Below are 21,485 nucleotides of genomic sequence, written 5' to 3'. Positions count from 1 at the left end.
ACACAGTCCACCTGCCTCTGCCGGTCCCTGTCTGGCTACAGTGACCCTGAGCGTACAATTCTCTACCGCTGTGGATCACAGGACAGAACCAGAAAGCAACTCAGGAAGGAGCTTGCTGGGGAGAAGAAGATGGGTCTGCCGACTGGGACAGAAAACCATCCAGATTCAAGGAGTGTAAGCAACTCTCAAGCTCTCCATGCATTATTAGCATGAATTCAGAGAGGCAGGGATGCTCGCCACCCCTTCACCTCTGTATAATGTCCTCAAATAATGTTGGGGATTTCTCTTTCTTTTACGATGGCATTTGATGCTGAGTTGTTCTTGATTGCACCTGATATGAAAGATAACATTCAGGAGAGTCGGTGGTGTGGAGTGAGCAAGAGAGTGAGTCCTTTCTGGCATCTGCTTTCCTAGGGGTGATGCTCTGATGCTCCCTCACTTTCCTCACTCCTGGCCTCGCCCAAAGGTAGTTTGAGTCTGGGATTTGCATTCTTTGGGAAAGCTATTCTGCTGCATTCTTCCAGAAGCAGAGCTTCCCAGGTATGTCCCTGGTGCTGCCATCTCACGGCACTGATCTCCCTTGACGAGTGTGCAAGTGAGTCAGAGGCTGGAGGGCCTGTCACTCTTACAGCCTCTTTGCTGTTCTTCATTATCCAGTAACGTCCTGCAGGTTCACTGTGATCTATAATCCCAGAGGAAGCCAGGTCTGCAGGATTTTCATTGAGTCCAGCCGGTAATGGTGTTTGTCAAACTGCTATTTAGAGCTCGGAAAATTTCTCTCTAATCTACTTTGCAGAAGCATGATTGTTTCTCATCTTAATTGTGGCCCCTGCTGTTTGCCTGCGTGGGAAAGGGGACCCACCCCATCTCTTCCAGCTTTTGCCTTTGTGCAGCCCCAACCCAATGTTCAATACAGGAGTGCGGTTCATAGTAACCATAATATTTGGGACTTTCATGAGAAATAGATGAGAGAGGCCTGTTCTCTCATATGCATCCATCTTAAAGTGGGAACTTAAAAACATGACATATGAACCTATTTTTATTTCATCTCCTAATTTCACCATTTATTCTCTGTAAACCCATGGTTTCAAGGCTTTTAATTTCTTCTGGACTCAGTCACAAGTTGTAGCTGAGAATATTCTTTAGGAAATGTTTCTAGGGCATGACGATGTCTTATTCATATTTGAGGCTCCAGTCCCTGGCACTGAGGCTGGCATGAAGGAAACATTTAATGTATATTTGAGTTAAAACTGCGGTGAATTAAGGGACTGTGCCTGGAGAAATTAGGAGAGGGAATAGTTGGGATCCAGGGCAATATCTGGAAATCTACGGAGAGTAGACCGCGTCTGGAATGAGGCAGGAGGCAGTTCGGATCTATGTAGCACGCGAGGGGCAGAATCTCTCAGTTCTGAGAAAAGCCCTCCCCAGACTTTCTGTGAGGCACTGACCAATTACTTGGAATTTACAGTTTTGACAGAACCTTTAACCCATATCGCTCCTGTTCACTTCCTCTCCTCAGTTCACACTGCCTCTGTTTGGTTTAGGGTTCCCTCGTGTTTCCTATGAATAACTCCAGTTGCTTCCTAAGTGGCTCCAAACGCATGACTCCCCTACTCCAGCCCTTTCTAAGGTCAGGTACTGCATCTTGTTTTAATGTTGGTGCCATATCCACGATCCTGTGAAATTTCAATATTAATGTCCAATTAAACAATTGGCCCTGTTCTCTCCTAAAATGCTTATTGATAATTTGCACCAGGTACCATGATATTAAGTGATACTGAATTGGCTTTGGATCCTTTTTGTTTGTTTGTTTGTTTGTTTTTTTAAAGATTTTATTTATTTACCTGAGATGGAGAGAGTCAGCGAGAGGTACAAGCAGGGGGAGGAGCAGGTTCCCCGCTGAGGGGGGCGCCAGAGGCTCAGTGATCCCAGGGCTCTGAGATCATGACCTGAGCTGAAGGCAGACACTTGACCGAGCCACCCAGGTGCCCTTGGGTACTTTCTCTTTCGAAGAAATTATTATATATATATATATATATATATATATATATATATTTCCTCTTTCGAAGAAATTTATAGTCCCACCAGTGCCTCATTTTCCCTCAATCACGCCCGGTTTAGTGTCCTTCAGCTGGTAGGTGCGTTCCTGCCCAGGGCTCTTATCCTTGAAGCTCCATCCGCCTGGAATGTTCTTTCCCCAAATCTTTGCATGGCTTGTTGCTTCACTTCACTGAAGTCTCTGCTACAATGTTACCCTCTCCAATGAACTTCTCTAAACATTCTTATCTATTCCTCTTTTCTGCTTTACTTTTATTTTTAACACTTAATATTGATTTGCCAAATTGTTTACTGTCTATCTTCCCCATGAAAATGTGAGTTCCATGAGGAGAGAGATTTTGCCTGTTGTGTTCATGTCTCTCTCCTCAGGGCCCAATAGAATGTCTTGCTTGTATTGACTGCTGCCATAATTATTGTTAAATAAATGAATGAGGGAGGAGATACAATGTCACGTAGCTTATACCAAGGGAAATTCAAGGGAAGAAACAGTTTATTCGACCTAGCTTTGACCCAGGTTTCAAATGGTAGACATTATTTAAGCCTGGAAGGGCAGTAAGGGTAGAGCATTCTTCTTTCTACTGCCAATCATCCTGCACTCTGTTATTTTCCAGCAACCCTCTGATGTTTATTTTATCACCTTATTTCTCTCTTTCCCTTCTCAATTGAATAGACTTTCATGGAGCTCAGAAGGACACAGGGGATCAGCATCAGCGTGAACCTGACGGAGAGTGATTCATTCAGAGTGCTAAAGATGTCTGCTGCACTTCTCCAAAATGTGCAGGGGCAGCTCTCTGATAGACCCGTCCCCTGGTCAGACACCACAGTGCATCTCATCAGAAATGTGTAAAATTCTTCCCTTCCTGATTATAGATACAGACACGGTCTTTTTTCAGGCACAATTTTATTATCTTTAACTCAAGCAAGTCTTTCCCCCGATATGTGAAACACTTTTCACAGGATAACTTACTATATTATTATCCCTCAGTTAAGATTCAGCGTAGGTGTTCAACTACTCCTGCTTTTTCTTTTCAGTCATCAGCAGATTGATGAGGATTGTTAGTCTCCATGAATCATTTTAAAGTTTATTTGCATTTTCCTTGATGAAAGACAAGCAAAGGAAAATAATTGCAGTTTTCAGTGTTCATTGGGGTATTCTGAGAGCTTTCTGCAGTAAATTACAGGGATGTGATAAACATAAAGAAGCATCACTCATCCTCCTATCTGATTGCTTAATACCTCATACTCTGTCACTTCCATTACAAACACAAGATTTAATATCTTCAAATGGATTCTTATCCTTATACTCTGCTATTCTCTCTTATAATGTTTAATGCCAGAACCTTAAATGTAAAGACTTAATGTAATCTTCTACATTGAACCCATCTAATTTTATGCATAAACCTTCCTACTTTTCGGGGACTGGCCTATGTGTTTGTGGCTGGTCCCCCCCACCCACCTCCACTGACCCCTTTACTAATACTGGCAGGTGGGAAATGGCCACAACTCTAATTCCTCAATACCATGTGAGATAAGGGATGCTCATATAGCGATGGAAAAAAAAAAACAAAAACCCTCCATGTGCCCGTATTAGAAAAAGAAAACAAACATGTAACACAGATGAATTATGTAGTTATTAGCTTTTCAAGGGGACTGTTCACTTTGCAAAAGGATTCACTACAGATTTTCTTTAAATAGTAAGCTCCACTAGTTATTTAAGATATAATTAGATCCGTCTAAATTGGATTCGTACACATTTCAGGAACTGATTCATTGTGCAAAGAAACAGCAAACCCATGTTTGCTTCGCTACATGAAGCAAAACCAGCAAAACTAGCAAATATGCATATGCTCTGTTTAGAAGGTGCCAAACACCCAGATGTTTGGGAAAACCTGAATATTTGACCATTTGTTTGAGTATTCAACCAGATGCTTAGCACAATCCGTTTGTGGTTTGGAGTCTGTTCTAACACAGCAGGCAGGTAGAGAAGCAAACACAGGGGGACATTCTCTATCTTGCTAAAGTGATAATGGCATTCCTTTTATTGCTTGTTGGTGGGCAATTTTAGATATTACCACCTCTAAGGAAAACGGGGCATATAACATATGTCATTTCCATTAAGTGGGAAGAGATCACCTATTTTCAATGGGTTGAACAATCTACATTTAAAGCCCTAAAAATGAATACTTTAAAACTAATGTAGAAGGCCAGCTTATTCAATGGAGTGGGAATTCATTCTAAACAGCACTGTTCTTAAGAAGGTGGGAAATGAAATGCTAAAACATACGACCTCAGGTTAACGAAGTCAAAACAAACCAAAACAAAACTTTCCATAATAGTTTAACCTGGAAATAAAAGAGTTTCCTTGAATATTGGTCCTCTGAGCAATGGAAGCCTAGACTAGAAGACACAACTTTATGCTCTATTTACCCCAAAGATCAAGCTTTTGATTGTTTATAAAATAGTATTTAGAATTTTTAAAAATTAATTATTTTTATTAACATATAATGTATTATTTGCCCCAGGGGTATAGGTCTGTGAATTGTCAGGCTTACACACCTTATAGCACTTTTATAGAATTTTTGATATTTGGGATGGCTGGGTGGCTCAGTTGGTTAGGAGTCTGCCTTTGGCTCAGGTCATGTTCTCAGGGTCCTTGGATCGAGTCCCACATCTGGCTCCCTGCTCAGCGGGGATCCTGCTTCTGCCTCTGCCTGCAGCTCCCCCTGCTTATACTCTGTCTCACTCTCTCTCTCAAATAAATAAAATCTTAAGAAAAAAAAAGAATTCTTTAAGAAAATTTTTTTTAAATTTTTATTTTTTTAAGATTTTTTATTTATTTGACAGACAGAGATCACAAGTAGGCAGAGAGGCAGGCAGAGAGAGATAGAGAGGGAAGCAGGCTTCCTGCTGAGCAGAGAGACCAATGCAGGGCTTGATTCCAGGACCCTGGGATCATGACCTGAGCCAAAGGCAGAGGCTTTAACCCATTGAGCCACCCAGGCACCCCCAGAAAAGAATTCTTGATACAAAGAACCTAGTGGTTCTAACAGATGGTCCCAACTGATAAACCCATTTGTGGTAACTTACATAAGAGTACACTTTCTATAAAAGAAAGAAACTCACTTATTCTAAGTAAAAGGACTGTAGGCATCAGCAGGCATATATGGAGCCCCAAAGAAGCCTCGGACCTTTGTGACTGCTTCACTGAGCAATGGCATACGCACTTTGGTAGGACTCATTACTTTGACTAACGGACAGGAGAATTCGAGTTGATGGATGCTGTGAAGACAGCCCAGGCTTTCCATCAAGCCAAGCCAAGGCTGGAATCTTATTGTGGTCTCATACCCAGTGCACGATCTTGCACAACTTAATTAGTCATTTGGTAAATGAGAGGACTAATGCTTAAACTGAACATTTCTTATGGTTTGTTTTTGTCTTAATAAGAAATTAATGAATCTGATAAATGAAGGGTACTTAAATAATGCCAGCACCCTTTCAGTTTTGAAGAATTTACAAAACATAGGAAATTAACACCAGCTTTTAATTGTCCCTGGTATTTGGGTACATGGCTTCGTATTCTATTCTGGAGTTCATAAATTTTATCCCCAGAGTGAGGGCAGAGCAAGCAGTTCTTTCAGGCCTGGTTATCCCTGCCCAGCGCTCCGCCCAGCAGATGCAGACACTGGGAGAAGTACTTAGAAAGCCATGAGCGTTTTCATCAGATGCATTTACCAAAGAACTACAACAATAAGAATCTGTTCATTAGTCACCAAAAATAAGTGGTTATTATGAACACATGCCTCTCGCTGAATGTGTGCCATTGAGTCACTTTTAGTTAGTTGAACATGTCTGTATAGAGAGCTGCCATAAAAAAAAAAAAAGAAAGCTGCCATAATTAGCAGTGTCTGTGGTGAGAAAATTCTAGCAAAGATACTTGTTTTCTATTAGAAAAGTGTGATATTTTCTCAAATGTAGCATTTGCAAATATTCCCACTGTTCACTGTTCTTATTAGGCTCCATTAAATAAGGAAGAACCAGTGATTATAATATTTGCCAACTTTCCCTGTTCTGAGCACTTGAACTTAGCTAATCCTCACAACAACTTTATTAAGTAGGCTGTACTATTCTCCACTTTGAACAGATGAGAAAACGAAGACAGAGGAGTGATTTCCCAAAGGCACACATATAAAAAGTGGTAGAAGGAGAATTTGAACTCATCGGACACAGTTCTAGAATCTAGATCTCATTCTCAAGCCTGTGCTCCACTGTTTCTGTGGAGAGGAACAAGGCAGGCTGCTGTATAGTATGAAGCCCCAGTTCACATAACTGAGAAGAATAAAAGAGCAAATTCCCACAGAATTTGTGTGTGTCTGATGAAGGAGCAGAAAGCAAGGTGAAGGCAGCCTGAGCACAAAGCAGAAGCTGACGCCTCACAACCACCCCCTCCCCTACCCCCAGATGGGATATATGTGACATTCCTCAAAAGGGAATATATAAACAGTTAAATGTCCTCATAACCTGCGGGCCCATTGACAGATACTTGAAGCAGGCAGAGTTATGTTCCTCTAGGAAGCTCTCAACTATCTTCATGTTAATGCCTTGCTAGAAAGAAAAACAAATTTAACTTGCCAATGGCAAGGCCTCTGGTATCCTGGGAGTCTTCTTCAGCATATGAAAATCCTTTTGAAATCTCCATTTTCCTTACCTCCCCCAACGCCCAAGTATATAATCAGCTACCCCTCACAACTGGGGGGTGGGGGGCAGCAGCTCTTTCTGCCCATGGGTCCTGTCCCCGTGCTTTAATAAAATCACCATTTTGCACCAAAGATGTCTCAAGAATTCTTTCTTGGTCATCAGCTCTGAACTCCACCCCACCGAACCTCACCTATATTCCAAAACCCCATCAATTTAGCTTGTAACCAAGGCCAGTAAGTTACAAGTATGTAAGTAGCCATGAGCATGCAATGCTAGCTGAGAATGACAAGGACTCTTTCTTGGAGGTGAGGAAGGAGAGCTGAAGACTCCACCGGAACTCCAGGAGGTAAGCAAGACCAGCTGATCTGCTGGTCCCCTCATGGAGCCAGGTGAAAACTATGAGTGTCACAGAGGGACCTGCAAAGTTTGTCCAGGAGCAAATCTGCCTGTTGTGTGCTCCTATCAGAAGTGTGGGTGCCTGTTATTTGCATAGAAATGGAATTACAATTAGAATATAGGAACAGCTTTTAAAAAAAAATTAGTTTTTAAAAAATTTTTTAAAGACTTTATTTATTTATTGGACAGAGAGATCACAAGTAGGCAGAGAGGCAGGCAGAGAGGAGGAAGCACACTCCCCGCTGAGGAGAGAGACTGATGTAGGGCTCCATCCCAACACCCTGGGATCAGGGCCTGAGCCGAAGGCAGAGGCTTAACCCACTGAGCCACCCAGGCGCCCCACAGGAATAGCTTTTAAAATGTGAAGAAAAAACCCACATGGGACAGAGCTATGGAAAACTATACAGTCATGATGTATCATTTATATACAGTTCCTCCAAATGTAATACTCTGGTATTTTATTTGTGGCCAAAAGTGTACAAAAGTGATATAATTATAAATTTTTGCAAACATTTTAAAAGCCATTCATATTACCATTTGGATGGCAATTCTTTAGATATGCTTCATAAAATGTTCACTAAAAACATTGCCACTCAGAATTGTGTTCTATGAATTTTGTTTGATTAGATATTCAGAAGATAAAAATCAGATTAACTGTCTCAAACACACACATTAAAATAATAAATAAGATTTCCTAAACCATTAAGATAATTCTTGGCTTTTTCCAATATTCTACAGCTGACTGAACTTGTATGATACACTATATTTACTAATTGTGAAAAAGAGTTAAAATATGCATGCTTTTCCAATTTATTAGTTAAGAAAATAAAAACAAAGCCTAGACTTAAATTTTTTGTCTACATAAAGCATAATTCTTTTTTTTTAAAAGATTTTATTTATTTGAGAGAGAGAGAGACAGAGTGAGAGAGCATGAGAGGGGAGGTCAGAGGGAGAAGCAGACTCCCCATGGACCTGGAAGCCCAATGTGGGACTTGATCCCACAACTCCAGGATCATGACCTGAGCTGAAGGCAGTTGCTTAACCAACTGAGCCACCCAGGTGCCCCATATAAAGCATAATTTTTTAAAGCGTTTGCCTGGCTAGCTCTGTCAGGAGAGCATGAGACTTTTAAATAAAATATATTTTTTGGAGAAACACTGATGAAGAAGAACATCAGGAAAATCTTAGACAGTAACACAGCCTGCATATTTCTAGGTAGGTTTTAAGAATATACATTGGTTTAAAACATACATCCTGACCGTTTATCCCCATAGCACAACAACAGCAGGATAAGTGAGCACTCTTCCTATGGAAGTGATGAAGGAGCAGGAGGCTGGCTGAGGACAAAGCAAAAGCTGGCGCCTTGCACCCCCTCTTCACCCTTTCCCCTCCATATGTGTAGCATCCCTCAGGCAGCCCTGACTGCCATGAACAATAAGCAAATAGTTAACTTGCAGAGCTCACAATCCGGCTAGACAGGAGTCTCCCTTGGCTTACAAATGTCCTAAATCTCACTAACAAAGAAGATTGAAAGCAGGATTGTGACACCCCACCAAAAAGTCTCTCAACTATCTTAATGTTAATGGCTGGTCTAAAGACAACATTGATCCAGCAGCAAGGGCAAGGCCTCCGGCAGGCCTGGAACATCCTGGCACCTTGTAGGCCCTCTTTAGCATATGAAACTCCACTGGAACCTCCCTTCCCCTCACCTTCCCCCAACCGCAGGGTATATAACATGCCTACCCTCACAACCCGGGGCAGCCGCATCTCCGCCTGCCCACAGGCCCTGTCCCCGTGCCCTAATAAATCACCTTTTGCACCAACGACGTCTTAAGAATTCTTTCTTTAGTCGTCGGCTCCGAACCTCCTCACCCCACCGAACCTGACTTAGGTTCTGGGACTTCATCAGAAGCATAGCCACCTTTCTGAGAATGTGTATCTGCAGTCATCACTGCATTGCTCAAAACAAAGGCCTTGTTTGCATAATGGCACTGGTTTCCACTTTGCTAAATCCAAAGGCATTCAAGACTGAAGGAGGAAAGAAGACACAAATGGCCAACAGGTACATGAAAGGTGCCGAACATCACTAATCATCAGCGAAATGCAAACCAAACCCACAATGAGATATCCCCTCAGACCTGTTAGAATGGCTGTTATAAAAAAGGCAAGAGGGAACAAATGCTGGGGAGTGTGTGGAGAAAGGGAACCCTTGGGCACTGTGGATGGGGAAGCAAACGGTGTAGCCACTATGGAAAACAGTATGGACGCTCCTCCAAAAATGAAAAATAGAACTACCATATGATCCAGCAATCTCACTTATGGGTATCCACCAAGGAAATAGAATCATTGTATATACACACACAATGGAATATTTTTCAGCCACGAAAAGAAGGAAATCTTGCCTTTTGTGACAAAATGGATGGGCCTTGAAGGCCTTATGCTAAGTGAAATAAGTCAGAGAAAGACAAATACAGCATGGTCTCTCATGTAAAATCTAAAAAACAAACAATCCTGAACTCATAGAAACAGAGGAGACTGGAGTGGGGGGAGGGTAAGGATGAAGGTGGTCAAAGGGTACTAGCTCGCAGTTACAAGACAAATCAGGTCTGAGGATCTAACGTATAGCACCGTGACTATAGTTAGCCATAGTGTAGTGTACACTTGAAAATTACTAAGAGAGTATGTCTTAAAAACCCTCAACACACACACAAAACGGTAACTATGTGAGGCAATCAATCATTCTGCATATATACATATACAAAATCATCAAATGATGTACCTTAAACTTGTACAATGTAATATGTCGATTATACCTCAATAGAGTTGGCAAACAAAGAAACAAAAACCCAACTGAGGGATATGTGACAACATCTATATTATCTACTCAAAAGCATCCTATTACTAAACTGTAATGAACTGTTTACACTCAGAAAGTTTTTAAAAATCAAGATGTGAATCAGCCTTGGGCTTTTTAATAACATATTTAGAAACTCATTAGTAATGTCTATTTAGACTATTTAGAAACTCATTAGCAATGGAGGAATTTATATTTTGGAGATTTGAAGGATATAAACCTAACATTTTGAATTCTTGACATGGTCATGAAAAATTCCTTTTTATGGGATTCTTAATGCTTGATTCATTCATAATAGATATCATTGGTCTTGCAGCAGATCCAGTTTTCTCGTGTTTCCAAGTCTTACTAAAGTCAGATTTACTTTTTCAGTCTAAAATTCCTAGTTGTAATTCTGTGTATGAACCTAAAAGCCAGTTGTGCCTTAGACCTTGAGCTCAAGATCATTTGTCGTTACCAAAGGGGTACATGAGGCTAAGAGCCCACTTGCTACCCAAATGGAAAATTCATAAATGAAACAAATCCCCGGTGTACTTTTTGGTCTATTTTCTATGCTGGTTTTCCAAGTAGTAACCTTAACATTAGCAATATACTGCTGAGCACAATTTATATGGAAACAAATTGGGATAGATTTTTCCAGGCTCAGAAACGGTTTCTCCCTGATGTAGGACAGAGACTTGATGAAGTCTTAGTAACTTAAAGCACAAACTAGCCATCTGAAAGCATAGGTAGGAAGAAGAGTTGCCCTCAGCTCATTATATGAGTTGAGATCTTTCAGTTTCACCTACAAGGTAAGAACTATTTTTTTCTATTAAATGCTTATTGCTGTACATAACCAAAATCTCTTTATTAGAGCACAGAAGCCAGCTTCCCCCAGACCCTTTCTCTATCTCCCTCTATAGTCCACCAGGCTTTACAGAAGTAAGTTGCTCCAATTTGTAGTTCATTCAGACAGTTCTGAGACTGTCAGGTCTGATATTTTTGCACTAAGAGAGTGGATCAAAATGGATGTAAATGAACCAAATTTTCAATCAGATGTGATTTGAGTATACAGTGATATAGTTTAGTTGTAATAGAAAGTAAAAGAGCTCAAAAGGCCTGGAATAATTCAGACTAAAATATCTTGGGGTCTTTTTCCATTCTAAAATGAATTGAGCAATTCTGTGTGGCTGAGGATTGACAGCATAATGGAAACAGAGTTAACTGCAGAATTTCTTACCAGGTAGGTAACTGCATTAGCAGCAAAACTCATAATGTAGTCTGTTGGTTGAAAAGAGCATGAAGGAGCCTTCTGTTTTCTTATGAGGTGCTATATTCTCATACTTCTTGACTAATTACACCTACCTGCTGCCAAATTGCAGTTATTGGAAAATATTCTCTCTTCTGTAACTTCCAGCAATATTATGAGAGACCTCATGCACATTGATTCTTCTTATAATTTATTACCATAGATAAATATAAGTAAAACTGCTTCCAAGTCCTGCCTTCTATTTTTGATGTAACTATAACATAAGATATTGCTATGTAATGGTAAAACTGAATGGGGTGTATATATTCCTGAGGACGGACTAAACGTTAAAATGGTGGACCCATATTTCAATGATCTTTGAAAGCGTCATACTTCACAGTAACTCTCTTCTAGATAGAACTTTTTGTGGGATAAAATGCATAGCATAAATATTATAGACAGTTCTTAAACAAACTTTATGTACATTTTTGCTCATATGTGTCACTTACCAGAATCAAGAGGCAACTCGAGGCCAGTTTTGTGTGCTCAGGGATGGTGGAAAACACTGACAAAATCAAGCAACCAAAGACAAGGAGAAAACTGTAAAACAACAACAAAAAAGAGAAATCTGATAAGAACTTTGCCTTATCATGGCAAATTTCAATTCTTGTTTCTATAGTTTAAAGAACCAGACCCATTTGAGTTGGCATGGATTAAATCATAAAAGCCTTGGAAGGGACTAGCCATTTTGAATATTATATGGGGGCATCTGAGTAGCTCAGTCAGTTAATCGTCCAATTCTTGATTTTAGCTCAGGTCTTGATCTCAGGATCATGAGATCAAGCACTACCTTGGGCTCTGTGCTGGGCATGGAGCCTGCTTAAGATTCTCTCTCTCCCTCTTCCTCTGCTTTAACTCCCCTCACTCCCTTCCTCATGCTGGGTATGGAGCCTGCTTAAGATTCTCTCCCTCTCCCTTCCTCCCCCTCCCTCTCTCCCACTCTCTGTGTGAGTGAATATGATATATGGTGCACATGGAGTTCCTTTACAACTTCATCAATGGAAAGAATGTTGTGTTGTGTGTTGCATATCATATTTAAATGTCTACATCTGAGAATGTGTGAACTTCCCATACATCTTTTCACAAGAGGGGAGAAAGGCCCCCAAAGTGTGTTCTTGTTTCCCTACTCTGGGAGCACATGCCACAGCTGTCCTTTTTTCAAAAAGCAGAATCCACCTCACATCTGGCAGTGTTGGTGACCCATCAAATGTTCTAAGTGGCTGTTACCAAGCTACTGGCTCCTTTTCACAGTCTAATTTAGCTCATGGATACTTGTTTGTCATTCCTTTATAATATTAATAAGGACAGAAGAGGAAGAGGAGAAGGGAATGATTTCTTCGGCTCCTCATGTACTTTCCAGTTCTCTGCAAACTACTACAGAGATGACCCCTCAGCTCTGTCTATTCATACTCCAGTGCTAAGGAGCAGAAGGGAGCAATAGCATTTTCTACCAATCAATCTACAGACATATTTATTTCCCAAATTATGGTACTCTCAGGATCTGGGGTTGGTGAGCTGAGTTCCCAAGGAAAATACCGAATAAAAAGAAAAGGCTGTTTTTTAAGCTGAAGTTACTGATCCTGAAATGCAAGATTAACAAACAAACAAACGGGTACCTGGGTGGCTCAGTAGATTAAGCAACAGATTCTTGTTATCAGCTTGGGTCATGATCTCAGGATTGTGGGATTGAGTCCCACATCAGGCTCCGTTCTCAGTGCAGTCTGCTTCTCCCTCTCCCTCTGCTCCTCCCCTAACCCCCACTCATATATTCTCTCTCTTTCAAATACATAAATAAAACCTTAAAAAAAAAACCCCAAAACACCAAAACCTGAGCTCTAGGACATACTTTTTACTTTTATGTATCTCTGGGAAGCTTGTACAATAATCTTCTCTAAAATATCAGTTTCCACATTCTTTTGTATGGCCTTGGAGTTAATCTCTGCCTCTTTTGGCTTGCCCTGACATGTCTCCAGGTCTTTCTACTGCATTTGACTGGGAACTCCCAAGGACCTATAGCCAGGGATTGGTAAATTATGACCTAGGGAAAAAACCTGGCCCCTAAAGGCTGATTTTGTATATAAAGTTTTATTGTCATGTAGCTACACCCATTTGCTTATGTATCGTCTATGGCTGCTTTCATGCTACAGCTGCAGAGCTAAACTGTCATGGCAGAGACAATACGGCACATAGACGAAAATATTTATTCACTGACCCTTTTAGAGGAGAAGTTTGTGACCCTTGAACAATAACATATATTTCTTATTTCTTTATATCTATTGAACACAGAAGCAAGTGGAAGTTCCTGATTGCTTAAGTCCTATATGCTGGTAATAATTACTAACATTCAGGGGAGGAGCAAGATGGTGGAGGAATAGGAGACCTAAATATCATCGGGTCCCAGGAGTTCAGCTAGATAGTTATCAGGCCATTCTGAACACCTACAAACTCAACAGAAGATTGAAGAGAAGAAGAGAAGAAATTCTATCAACAAAAAAGCAACCACTTTCTGGAAGGTAGGTCATGTGGAGAAGTGAATAGGGGGTGATATATGGGAAGATAGACAGCAGGGCGAGGGGCAGGCTCCCAGCAAGCAGTAGAGCAGCAGAGCACAAAATTGGAACTTTTAGAAGTCTTCTCCACTGAGGAATGTTACTCCACAGGCTAAGTGGGGACAGTATGGTCTCAGGACCTGCAGGGTCACAAAAAGACCAGGGGTGTCTGAGTGTGGCAGAGCTCCCAGGTATGGGAGTGGGGAAGTCACTGCTGAGACAGAGCCGAAGAGTGGGTGTCCAGCTCGGGATTACCTTAAACTGTGATCCAAGACACAATCGGGCCACTGCTCTTTGAGCAAGGATCCCACTAGTGGCAGATCCGGGGAGACCCCTTCTTCCTTGACTGGGAGGAGTGGCACAGAAGCATGCTGCAAAAATCTGCTGGGTTTGGAGACTCCAAACGGGGCCGTGCACCAGACATAGAAATGCTGGGTCACAGGCTGGGTGAACACAGAATTCAGCCAGAGACCAGGGAGCTGGGAGTGATTGAGCACTTTTATCTGAGGGTGCACTGAGGAGTAGGGCCCCCAGCCCTTGGCTCCTACAGAGTCAGAGACTGGGAGGCCACCATCTTCATTCTCCTTCAAAGCTTTACAGAAAGCATTCAGGGAACAAAAGCTACTGAGAGCGAAGCTGAGCAGATTACTTAGCCTGGGTCCTGGCAAGGGTGGTGTAGTTCTGCCTTGGGCAAACACATTTGAAAACCACTGCAGTAGGCCTTTCCCCCAGAAGATCAACAAGAACATCCATCCAAGACCAAGTTCACCAATCAATGAGAACTGTAAAACTTCAGAGCTATAAGAATATATCATATGGAATTCATGGCTTTTTACCCATGGTTCTTTAGTCTTTCAAAGTTAAATTTTATAAATTCTATATTTTTCCTATTCTATTTAAAAATTTTTTTTCCTCTTTGTATTTTAATGTTTTTTTAACTATTTTACCTCATCAATACTTTTTAAAAAATCTTTTAAAATTTTCATTGTTAGGGGCGCCTGGGTGGCTCATTGGGTTAAGCCCCTGCCTTCAGCTTGGGTCATGATCTCAGGGTCCTGAGATCAAGCTCCCCATGGGGCTCTCTGCTCAGCAGGGAGCCTGCTTCCCCCTCTCTCTGCCTGCTTGTGATTTCTGTCTGTCAAATAATAAATAAATAAAATCTTTTAAAAAAATTTTTCATTGTTATAGTCATATTCTATCCCTTCATTGTATTTTTGGTATACATATAGGTTTTTCTTTCTTTGTAATTTTGGGATACAGTTTCTTCTAACAGATAAAAATATACCCTAAATGAAAATACACCCTAAGTCTAGTGTATGACTTTGTATGAATCACATTCTTTCCTTTTCATTTTAACCAACTTCTTATCTTATCAATTCCTTTTTTAGAATCTTTTTAAATTTTCATCTATACAGTCATATTCCACCCTTCATCATGTTTACTCTTATTTTATATATATATGTGTATATATATATATATATATGACCAAAATACACCCAAAATCAAGTGTGTGGCTCTGCTCTATTCACCACTCTAACATATATACACACACACACACACACACACATATATATATATATATACTATATTATACATATAAATATAAATATATATCATATATGAAATATACTATATTTTCTCCTTTCTTCTCCCTACGGTTTTGGGTCTCTTCTGATTTGGTAAGTGTGTATTTTTCTGGGGTCCTTTTTAGCCTTTTAGTGTTTTGTTCTCTCATTCATCTATTCTTATCTGGATAAAATGATAAGACAGAAAAACTCACCTCAAAAAAAAGAACAAGAGACAGTACCAACAGCTAGGTACCTAATCATTATGGACATTAGTGAGATGTCAGAACTAGAGTTCAGAGTGACAATTATCAAAGTGCTAGTTGGTCTTGAAAAAAGCATAGAAGATACAAGATAATTCCTTTCTGGATAAATAAACAAACTAAAATCTAATCAAGTTGAAATAAAAAAAGCTATTAATGAGGTCAATAAAAAATGGAGGTTTCTATTGCTAGGAAAAATGAGGCAGAAGAGAGAATTAGTGATATAAAAGACCAAATGATGGAGAATAAAGAAACTAAGAAAAAGAAACATAAACAACTACTGGGCCACAAGGGGAGAATTTAAGAGATAATTGATACCAAAAGATGAAACAATATTAGAATAGTTGGTATCCCACAAGAAGAAGAAAGAGAGAGAGGTGCAGAAGGTATATTAGAGCAAATTATAGCAGAGAATTTCCCTAATTTGGTGAAGGGAACAAGTATCAAAATCCAGGAGACACAGAGAACCACCCCCCCAAATCAATAAAAATAGGTCCATACCCCCTCATCTAACGGTAAAATTTACAAGTTTCAGTGACAGAAAATCCTGAAAGCGACTCAGGACAAGAAGTCTGTAACATACAATGATAGAAATATTAGATTGGCAGCAGACTTATCCAGAGACCTGGCAGGCCAGAAAGGGCTGGTATGATACATTCAGAACACTAAATGAGAAAAATATGCAGCCAAGAATACTATATCCAGCTAGGCTATCATTGAAAATAGAAGGAGAGATAAAAAGTTTCCAGGACAAACAAAAACTAAAAGAATTTGCAAACACCAAATCAGCCCTACAGGGAATATTTAAAGAGGTCCTCTAAGCAAAGACAGAGCCTAAAAGTCACAAATTAGAAAGGAACAGAGACAATATACAGTAACAGTCAACTTACAGGCAATACAATGGCACTAAATTCATATCTTTCAAGAGTTACCCTGAATGTAAATGGGCTAAATGCCTCAATCAAAAGACACAGGGTATCAGAATGCATTAAACAACAACAACAACAAAAAACCCAAGAGCCATCAATATGCTGTCAGCAAGAAACTCATTTTAGACCAAGAGACATCTCCAGATTTAAAGTGAGGGTGTGGAAAACAATTTACCATGCTAATGGACATCAAAAGAAAGCTGGGGTAGCAATCCTTATATCAGATAAATTAGATTGTAAGCCAAAGATTATAATAAGAGATGAGGAAGGACACTATATCATATATAAAGGGTCTGTCCAACAAGAAGATCTAACAATTTTAAATATCTATGCCCCTAACATGGGAGCAGCCAACTATATAAACCACTTAATAACAATATCAAAGAAACACATTGACAATAATATAATAATATTAGGGGACTTTAACAACCCCCTCGCTGAAATGGACAGATCATCTAATCAAAAGATCAAGAAGGAAATAAAGGCTTTAAATGACACAATGGACCAGATGGACATCACAGATATATTCACAACATTGCATTCCAAAGCAACAGAATACACATTCTTCTCTAGTGCACATGGAACATTCTCCAGAATAGATCACATCCTGCGCCACAAATCAGGTCTCAACTGGTGCCAAAAGACTGGGATCATTCCCTGCATATTTTCAGACCACAATGCTTTGAAACTAGAACTCAACCCCAAGAGGAAAGTTGGAAAGAACTCAAATACAGGGAGGCCAAAGAGTATCCTACTAAGCAATGAATGGATCAACCAGGAAATTAAAGAAGAATTTAAAAAATTCATGGAAACAAATGAGAATGAAAACACAGCTGTTCAAAGTCTTCGGGACACAGCAAAGGCAGTCCTGAGAGGAAAGTATATAGCAATACAAGTCTTTCTCAAGAAACAAGAAAGGTCTCAAGTACACAACATAACCCTACACCTAAAGGAGATGGAGAAAGAACAGCAAAGAAAGCCTAAACCCAGAAGGAGATGAAAAATAATAAAGATCAGAGCAGAAATCAATGAAATAGAAACCAAAAGGACAGTAGAACATATCAATGAAACTAGAAACTGGTTCTTTGAAAGAATTAACAAGATTGATAAACCCTTGTCCAGACTTACCAAAAAAGAGAGAGAGAGAGAGAGAGAGAGAGAACCTAAATCCCAAATTAATAAAATCATGAATGAAAGAGGAGAGATCACAACCCACCCCAAAGAAATACAAACAATTATAAGAACATATTATGAGCAACTATACACCAGCAAATTTGACAATCTGGAAGAAATGGATGCATTCCTAGAGACAAATATATTACCAAAACTGAACCAGGAAGAAATAGAAAACCTGAACAGACCTGTAACCAGTAAGGAGATTGAAACAGTCATCAAAAATCTCCCAACAAACAAGAGCCCAGGACCAGACAGCTTCCCAGGGGAATTCAACCAAACATTTAAAGAAGAATTAATTCCTATTCTCCTGAAACTGTCCCAAAAATAGAAATGGAAGGAAAACTTCCAAACTCATTTTATGAGGCCAACATTGCCTTGATCCCAAAACCAGACAAAGATCCCATCAAAAAGGAGAATTATGGACTGATATCCTTGAAGAACATGGATGCAAAAATTCTCACCAAAATACTAGCAAGTAAGATCCAAGAGTACATTAAAGGGATTATTTATCACATCCAAGTGGGATTTATTCTAGAGCTGCAAGGTTGGTTCAACATCTGAAAATCAATCATTGTGATATAACATATTAATAAAAGAAAGAACAAGAACCATATGATACTCTCAATAGATGCTGAAAAAGCATTTGGCAAGGTACAGCATCCTTTCTTGATCAAAATTCTTCACAGTGTAGGAATAGAGGGTACATACCTCAATATCATTAAAGCTATCTATGAAAAACCCACAGAAAAGATCATTCTCAATGGGGAAAAACTGAGAGCTTTTTGGCTAAGGTCAGGAACATGGCAGGGCTGTCCACTATCACACTGTTATTCAATATAGTACTAGAAGTCCTAGCCTCAGCAATCAGAAAACAAAAAGAAACAAAATGTCTCTGAACCAGCACAGAAGAAGTCAAACTCTCACTCTTTGTAGATGATATGATACTTTATGTAGAAATCGTAGAAGATTCCACTCCAGAACTGGTAGAACTCATATAAGAATTCAGTTAGGGTATATAAAATCAATGCACAGAAATCAGTTGCATTTCTATACACCAACAGCAAGACAGAAGAAAGAGAAATTAAGGAGTAGATCCCATTTACCATTGCACCCAACCCATAAGATACCTAGCAATAAACCTAACCCAAAAGGCAAAGAATCTGTACTTAGAAAATGATAAAGTATTCATGAAAGAAACTGAGGAAGACACAAAAAAATGGAAAATCGTTCCAGGCTCATGAATTAGAAGAACAAATATTGTGAAAATGTGTATGCTACCTAAAGTAATCTACACATTTAATGCAATCCCTATCAAAATACCAAAATACCATCTTTTTTTTTCAAAGAAATGGAACAAATAATCCTAAGATTTATATGGAATAGAAAAGACCCTGAATAGCCAGAGAACTGTTGAAAAAGAAAACCAAACTTGGTGGCATCACAATTCCAGACTTCAAGCTCTATTACAAAGCTGTAATCAGCAATACAGTACGGTACTGGCACAAAAACAGACATAAAAATCTATGGAACAGAATAGACAGCTCAGAAATGGACTCTCAACTCTATGGTCAACTAATCTTTGACAAAGCAGGAAAGAAAGTCCAGAGGAAAAAAGACAGTCTCTTCAACAAATGGTGTTGGGAAAATTGGACAGCCACATGTAGAAAAATGAAACTGGACCATTTCCTTATATCACACTCAAAAATAGACTCAAAATGGATGGAAGATCTCAATGTGAGAAAGGAATCCATCAAAATCCTTGAGGAAAACACAGGCAGCAGCCTCTTTGACCTCAGCCACAGCAACTTCTTCCTAGGAACATTGCCAAAGGCCAGGGAAACAGAGGCAAAAACGAACTACTGGGACTTCATCAAGATCAAAAGTTTTTGCACAGCAAAGGAAACAGTCAACAAAACCAAAAGACCACTGACAGAATGGGAGAAGATATTTGCAAATGACATATCAGATAAAGGGCTAGTATCCAAAATCTATAAAGAACTTATCAAACTCAACATCCAAAGAAAAAATAATCCAATCAAGAATTGGGCAGAAGACATGAACAGACATTTTCACAAAGACATCCAAATGGCCAATAGACACATGAAAAAGTGCTCAACATCACTCAGCATCAGGGAAATACAAATCAAGACCACAGTGAGATACTATCTCACACCAGTCAGAATGCCTAAGAGTAACAAGTCAGGGAACAACAGATGTTGGCAGAGAATGGGTAGATGCAGAGAAAGGGGAACCCTCCTACACTGTTGGTGGGAATGCAAGCTGGTGCAGCCACTCTGGAAAAGAGTATGGAGGTTCCTCAAAAGGTTGAAAATAGAGCTACCCTATGACCCAGAAATTGTTACTAGCGGGTATTTACTCTAAAGATACAAAGGTAGTGATCCGAAGGGGCACATGCACCCAAATGTTTGTTGCAGCAGTGTTTACAATACCCAAACTATGGAAAGAACCTAGATGTCCATGGATAGATGAATGGATAAAGAAGATGTGATATCTATATCTATATCTATATCTATATATAGATATATCTATATATGTGATATGATGTGATATATATCTATATCTATAGATATATAATGTAGCCATCAAAAAAAAAGCAAAATCTTGCCATTTGAAATTATGTGGATGGAACTAGAGGGTATTATGCTAAGTGAACTAAGTCAATCAAATAAAGACAATTATCATATCATCTCTGATATGAAGAGTTTGAGAGGCATGGTGGGGGTTCATGGGGGGCAGGGAGGGGAAAAAATGAAACAAAATGGGACTGGAGAGGGAGAAAAACCATAAGAGATTCTTAATCTGAGAAAACAAACTGAGAGTTGCTGGGGGTCTGGAGGGGTAGGGATAGGGTGGCTGGCTTATGGATATTGCTGAGGATACATGCTTTGGTGAGTGCTTTGAATTGTGTAAGACTGATGATTCACTGACCTGCACCTGTGAAGCAAATAATACATTAAATGTTAATAAAAAAACAAAAAACAAACAAACAAAAATAACTAACATTCACAGAGGGTTTTCCATAAGCTAGAAATGGTGCTAAGCATTTTCATATGCATTACCCATTGTCCTCACAAATTTATGGAGTAGAATATCATTATTCATTATTCCCATTTTACAAATGCGAAAGCTGAGAATCAACATTTTATAACTCATCCAAGATTGTGAAAGCAGAAAGAGGGTTCAGCACTGTGTGTCCCTGAGCTGCTGCACAGTGTTGCTGAATAAGAGTGGAAAGATGAGAATGGCAGTAACACTATTGGTTCTGAAAGACCTTTGGGGATACTTCTCTATCTCTTCAATCTGAGAGGGAAATAATTATCATTTCAAATAGAAGAAGTCTCCAAGGAAGAGGAGTCTACAAGTGAAAAAAATTTAGTATACATCCTTAATAACCACTTACTATACTTACAATTCATGCATCTAACAATTTAAGATACTTTGGATTATACTTTACATTGGCTTTATATTTTACATTGGCTTTAATGGAATGGAAATTGTAAGGTGGAAATGGAATTCTAGTGCACCTACAAACTTCCAAACAACTAATGAGAAAATGAAATTCAGGGATTCCCTATGATTGTTACGAGGATCATGTCGCATTTGGTAGAGACTGCAACAGATGTTTCCTCTCTCGTGAGCAGCTGTTATGAAGGTATGCTCTCTTTGTCCAGGCTTACCAGAAACCATTAGG

General features: G+C 39.5%; 1 protein-coding gene across 3 annotated transcripts in view; it reads right to left on the bottom strand.

Annotated features, from left to right (window-relative positions):
- The window catches only part of KCNQ5 (potassium voltage-gated channel subfamily Q member 5), a 548,158-nt gene that overhangs the window by 163,726 nt on the left and 362,947 nt on the right, over positions 1 to 21,485 (bottom strand). For all 3 annotated transcript variants that reach the window (XM_059178458.1, XM_059178459.1, XM_059178460.1), the window contains exon 2: positions 11,741 to 11,831. In XM_059178458.1, coding sequence (XP_059034441.1) covers positions 11,741 to 11,831 — 91 coding nt within the window. The remainder of the gene's footprint in view (positions 1 to 11,740; positions 11,832 to 21,485) is intronic.

The sequence above is a fragment of the Mustela lutreola genome, chromosome 6 (assembly GCF_030435805.1).
Source record: "Mustela lutreola isolate mMusLut2 chromosome 6, mMusLut2.pri, whole genome shotgun sequence".
Taxonomy (NCBI): Eukaryota; Metazoa; Chordata; class Mammalia; order Carnivora; family Mustelidae; genus Mustela; species Mustela lutreola.
The sequence above is the reverse complement of the archived record's forward strand: the minus strand, read 5'-3'. Positions and strand labels throughout refer to the sequence as shown.